Source organism: Sciurus carolinensis, chromosome 7 (assembly GCF_902686445.1).
Source record: "Sciurus carolinensis chromosome 7, mSciCar1.2, whole genome shotgun sequence".
NCBI lineage: Eukaryota > Metazoa > Chordata > Mammalia > Rodentia > Sciuridae > Sciurus > Sciurus carolinensis.
Genome location: NC_062219.1, coordinates 105,024,680 through 105,030,679, shown reverse-complemented (window position 1 = coordinate 105,030,679; position 6,000 = coordinate 105,024,680). Strand labels below are relative to the sequence as shown.

General features: G+C 47.5%; 1 protein-coding gene across 6 annotated transcripts in view; it reads left to right on the top strand.

The window, feature by feature from the left end:
• Window positions 1-320: 320 nt before the first annotated feature.
• Tfap2b (transcription factor AP-2 beta) overlaps window positions 321-6,000 on the top strand; it is a 28,539-nt gene continuing 22,859 nt past the window's right edge. For 3 of the 6 annotated variants that reach the window (XR_007109524.1, XM_047558803.1, XM_047558800.1), the window contains exons 1-3: window positions 322-533; window positions 3,598-3,624; window positions 4,791-5,249. Coding sequence is in view for 5 of the 6 variants with exons in the window: in XM_047558803.1 (XP_047414759.1) it covers window positions 453-533; window positions 3,598-3,624; window positions 4,791-5,249 (567 nt within the window). In the remaining variant the exon portion in view is untranslated. Of the gene's footprint in view, window positions 534-3,597; window positions 3,625-4,790; window positions 5,250-6,000 lie in introns of all 6 variants that reach the window. The other 3 variants (XM_047558799.1, XM_047558802.1, XM_047558804.1) reach the window with 3 other exon arrangements.

Below are 6,000 nucleotides of genomic sequence, written 5' to 3'. Positions count from 1 at the left end.
TAGAGGACTAATGGCCCCTGGTTTCTCATTATGAATTGTTGAAGATTTTAGTCAGTGGCTACAATGATTCATCTTTTTCAATATAGAGGTTTTAAAATGTATGTATTTATCAATCACCCTGAACAACTATCTCTTTTAAATGCACGTTTAGAGTCTGTAGACTCTGTGTGATCCAGAGGTGCTTATATAACTAAATGTGGGTATCTGAGTGTAAATGCGTGTTTATGATTTTTTATAATATATATGTCTGTGGGTTGCATCTAACTCCTGTGTGTGCAATACTGTTTTCTTTCTGCTGAGGCTTACTTCTCCAGCCTATTGTTTGAGACAACAGATATAAGTTGCGATGGGAGAGGAGCGTCGGATTTGGTGTGTATCCCCCATTTCCAATTATAGATGGATCATTACAGACAGCGGAGTCCTGAGAAGCCAGACATCTGCTCCTCACATGAATGCACTCACCTCCTAGAGACCAGGCTGCCATCATGCTCTGGAAGCTCGTGGAGAATGTCAAGTACGAGGATATCTATGAGGTGAGCCGACACCCCCAGATGCATTTTAGAGCTTTGCAGATAGAGAATTTGAGCTTCTTGACACCCCAACTGATATATATTTTTAAGCGATTTACTCGTAGATTTCCGGTTGGTTTTCTCAGCTTTCTTTAACTTTGAAAGGCTGACTCGGAGACTTCGCTATTCTGAAAAAGGACTTTTAAGTTTTGAAATCTGGCAACTTTATTTTAGGAACTATTTTTTTTTCTTTTCTTTTTCTTTCTCTCTTCTCCTCCTCCCCCTAGGTTATGATGGGGAATGTGGCGCTACTTGATGTGGTAAACTGTCAGAGAAAAATAGATTCAGATAAAGGCAGGAGCTCTTCTCGTTTTCAGTATGGGAGAGAATTGGGTTTTCAAGCCCCTTTCATAACAGATTCGGGCTTTAATTTTATTTTCAATAAAATTTCTGAAATTGTAACAAGCAGATCCAAGTGGAGGTCTGAAAATTAGAGGGAAGAGGTAAAACAGACAGATACATGGATGGATGAGCACAGAATAAGGAGCTGTATCCGACCATTTATTTTATTTTATTTTATTTCATTTGTTTTCTTGTGTTTTGCTCCTTTGCGGGTCAGTAGGTCCAAAGAGAGATCGCCGCCTCACTATGTTCGGGCACTTTTAACGAAATCTCCTGCCCAGGTTCAGTGCACGCGGTTATCTCCTCCGAGGCTAGCGCAGCGCCTCTCGGACTGGAGAAGTTGCGCGCGGCAGAGCGGGAGCCTGACGCCCCGGCGGGGCCCGACCGCGATAACCCGTGCCCTTTTCCGTCTCGGGCGAGGACTGACGCGGCGGCCGGGAGGCTCCGCGGCTAACCGGAGAGGCGGGCGTCCGGGCGGGGCGCAGGGTGCGAGGCGGGACGGGGAGGGACGACAGGTCGGGCCCGCGGAACCTCGCTCTCGGCGGGAATAGCCCGGGAGACCTCCAGTTAGGAGCAAGGGGAAGGGCCTTAGCGAAAGCTCGGAGGAGACGTCGAATGAGGGAAGAAGAAAGACAGTAAAGCCTGGAAAAGGGCTTTTAAAAAACGGCGAACGGGAGTTAGGGAAGGGGGTGGGGGTCGAAGCGGATGGGCAAGGCAGCGGAGTTGTAATGAGAAAAAGTTGGAGAGAAGAGGGAAGAAGAGAAGCACATTCCCGGGCGACAGGCACAGGCAAAGTCCGGTTGGACCAAGCGTTCGTGTTGGGACGCAAAGGCTCTTCAAAGGGCCGGGCAAGAAACCTGCGGCTCCGGGATGACTCTGGAAAGACCGGCGGGGAGTCGCCTTGCGGATATTAAAAGTGGGCGACTCGCCCAAGCGGCCGGCCAGCTTCTTACCGAAGCCGCTGGCCCAGTGCTACAAGACAGAAAAGGGCTCCGACGAGCGTCTCGCAAACAGCGCCCAGCGCCCGCGCCCAGTGTCCTTCAGCTCCCGCCATCCCTAAATCCTAATTTTGGTTGTGTTTGTGAGAGAGAGCGAGGGAGAAGAGAAAGAAAGAAAAAGATTCTTCTTTCTGCTGAATAATGATTGGGGTTTCCCTTTCCTCGTTGTGGTTGTGTATTGACTGTAACGAAGAGCCGCGCCTCCGCGCCTGGTGGGGTTTGTTTCGGTTCTACCTCCTTTTCTTTCCTTAACAGGCGGGATAATAGTAAAGTCGAGGGCATTAGAACTATGAACACCCAAAGTAGACGTGACACTGGCAGGGCTGGGGCCACGGTGTAAATAGCTGTGGGTATAGGCAGAGGGATTAAAGTAATCAGAGTAACACTCGTTCTTTGATTATGAAAAATAAACGGGCTAAATGGGAAAGGAGGGAGGGAGAGAAGAAAAAAGGGAGGGAGAGAGGAAGAGGGAGGGGTGGAGTGGAAGGGGGAAGAGAGGAAAGAGAAAGGGGGAGGGTGAAAAGAGAGGAGGAGAGAAAAAATATCGAAGGTGTTCCTGAGTGCCTAAATTTTATGCTCAAAAACCAGGAGAACCCTCCGTTTGTTGGAAGGAGACTATTTAAGTCTGGACTAAAGTTGAACTTTAACAGAAATGGCAGTCTGGCCAGTTGAACGGGTTCTTGAAACATCCAAAAAGGTTTTCTGTTGCCCCTGGCTTTGCCTGGAAAGGATAAGTTTAGTATACTTGAAGATTGATCGTGTACATTTAAAGTGGAAGTAAAATTGCAGTCTATGTGAACACTAAAGAGGAAAATTCTGTACATGGATGAAAAGCCCCCATTCTCACCTCTATTTTTTTTTTAAATCAGTGCAATCTTTCGAATTCAGTGAAAGTCTCCAAATATCACTGTAAATAACTGTGCCCACCAATTTACTTTTCTCTCCCCTCCAAATGATGAGTCGATGCCTTCTATTTTGGTTTTTAATCTGCTTTACACAAAGATTCCAGGGTGATCACTTCTTCCCATTAGGAAAGTCTCATACAAGAATACCTACATTCCGTACAAGCCCCCAGTGCTGCTTTCCTTCACTGACTTGTCCAAAGGAGCAGAGGCTGCCTTACGCGTGTCCCGGCTCAGTTAATTGAAGTTCTGCCTCTTTCCTGCTAAACTTTTTCCCCAGTCTGCCTTTGCCAGCCCCCTCGTCTGATTACATCTAGTAATTCTCCACTGAATGAACGTCATTTACAATAGTAGGGGAGCTCTGCGCTCACTGCTGCTTCACGCTCCATTTGTCCTCCATTCTCCCTTTAAAGTACTCGTGTAATATTAATAGTCATGAATATCAATTATTATGAGGCGGTGTAGGCAAGCGGAGGGAGGAAGGGGCGCCCGAGCAGTCTGAGCCCAGCTTCGGGTGGAAGAGGACTGCATCCGGAGCCCCGAAGAACGGCAGAAGAAAAGAGGCCAAAAAGACAGCAAGAGACAGATGAACGATTCTATCTGTGTGTGACAGGCATCGCCAATCTTGTTGGAGGGGGGTATTTTTTTTTTTTTTTTTTTTTTGATGGCTTGTCCTGGAAACACCTCAAGCTCAGCTTCTGTGTCCAGTTTGCTTCTCTGCCGGACTCCTTGATTTTTAAAAAATCATTGTTTGATTTTGAGCAGTAACCAGGCTTTTTTTTCCAGATGTTAGTCCACACCTATTCATCCATGGTGAGTTTGGATTCACGTTGTACCAGCATTGCATGCTCTCTCCTCTCCCTGTCTCTCTGTCTCTGCATCTCTGTGTGTGTGTGTCTCACTCTCTATCCCTCTGTCTTCCTTTGAGCGCCTTTGGCTTGGTAATTTAGCACCATAATTGGACGAGGCTGCAGCTGCTTCTCTCTGCATTGTGTGTTCTCCGTCTGAGCTCCATGAGTCAGCTGGGAGGGGGGGAGGCTGAACCAAAAACTTTTTATTTGCCATTGCAGTTTGAAAATTTAGGTGGCTATTTCTGCAAAAAGAACCATGGGAACTTTACTATGGTATTACCACAAAGAAGAGGGAGCATCTTAGAGTACCCCCAATACACCTCCCCCTTCTCTTTTCACTTGGTTTACACTCCAAAGAGGACCAAGAATAAGTTGTCTGGGTTTTTCCCCCCTCCCAAATTCAGGTCCTTCATTTTAACACCCTGAAGTATAATAGCATTCAATATAGAAAAGCAAGCTTAGAAATAACTCCTGCAAACCACAACTCAATTTAACATGGGCTTAGGATATGATTTCAAATGAGATCCAATTCAATCAAACACTATTTAAGTTATTTAATTCCTCCTGGGGAGGGAGGGGTGATTGGGAACTCAGATCTGGCAAATTCCTGGGAGCTCCTGGAATTACCAGGTTGTGTAAGGGGCTCCAGATCAGCCAGCTGCATTGCCAGTGAAGGCAGAAGTTGCTTTTTAAACAGGGGAGCAGCAGTCAGTTTGAAGTTCTATTTTGTTATGCTTTGGGTCTCTGGGAGTAAGGAAAAAATAGCTTAAAACATGCTGAAGAGCAAATACCATATATGTAAATCTCCTACTTTTTTAATTAAGACATTTAATTAATGTTCACACAGTTCCTTTACTCTCACCCCACTGCCTGCTTTGCACTCCCAAAAGAAGGCTCAAATGTTGGTTAGCGGGTGATCCTCCTTTTCTTTCCTCCCCAAAGCCTCCCATTTGGAATTGCTGAAATCATGTGGCCCAGAGTCAACTTAGGGTCTAAGTTTCAGACTCTTGCTTCCCCTGTCCCAGGAAGGCTTACAGAAGTAGCCAGGCTTCTCCATTTGTCCCTTGTATTTTTTTTTCCCTCCCTTTCTCTCTCTTTCTCTCTCTCCCTTCCTCTCTCCGCTCCCAGGACCGGCACGATGGCGTCCCGAGCCACAGCTCGAGGCTCTCTCAGCTGGGCTCGGTGTCCCAAGGACCTTACTCAAGCGCCCCGCCGCTGTCCCACACCCCGTCATCGGACTTCCAGCCCCCCTACTTTCCGCCTCCCTACCAGCCGCTCCCCTACCACCAGAGCCAGGATCCTTACTCCCACGTCAACGACCCCTACTCCCTGAACCCATTGCATCAACCCCAGCAGCACCCCTGGGGGCAACGGCAGCGGCAAGAAGTGGGTTCGGAAGCCGGCTCTCTCCTGCCTCAGCCTCGGGCCGCCTTGCCCCAGCTCTCGGGCCTTGACCCTCGGAGGGACTACCACTCGGTCCGCCGGCCGGACGTGCTGCTTCATTCGGCTCACCACGGCCTGGATGCGGGCATGGGTGACAGCCTCTCCTTGCACGGCCTCGGCCATCCCGGCATGGAAGACGTCCAGGTAATTACAAACAAGACAATAAATAACGATGCCCCGGGACGGGGTAAGGACAGGGGAGGGGCAGCTTTGTCTCCTTTGAGGGAAGTTGTTCTCATCTTTAGAACAGGACAAGCTGGACAGGACATACATAACCGTGCACGTGTATGTGTATATATACAGACAGCAGCAATTTCTGGAGGGCTAATTGCGAAGGCCAGAACCCCTGGAAATTAAATCATGAAAGAAAAGAAATGTGTTTTTATAGTTTAGGATCATTAGAATCAAAACTAATGTTTTTGTCTTGCCTCAGCTACCTAACTCCTGCATATTCTCTTCTTGCTTTGTGTGAACAAGCCTGGCACACTACTCACCCACCCCCATAATGCACAACCCATAGTGGGCCAGTCCACTGATTTAGCAGGTGAAGACCTGGCTGCCTAGAAGACATGAGTCTAGCATGAAAGTGCAAGGATCTCTGTAGGTTCCAGAGGTTCCTGCTGAATTTGCAAAGATTTATCTAAGCATGACAATGCACATTGGAAGAAAGTCATGAGCTGTTTGTTTAAACCAGGTCTTGCTTTGAATGTCCCACAAAGTGTAAAGTCTTCCCCAAGATAGGATTCCAGAGTCCCCATCCAAAGATGGAATATTTGTAGGGGACACAGAAAGTCACAAATTGGTTTGGGAGTCCATGAGGACAGATATCATTTTGGAGATTCTTTGCACTTCTTGGTCCATTAAATGACTGTGGTGAAATATTATCCACCTTCCT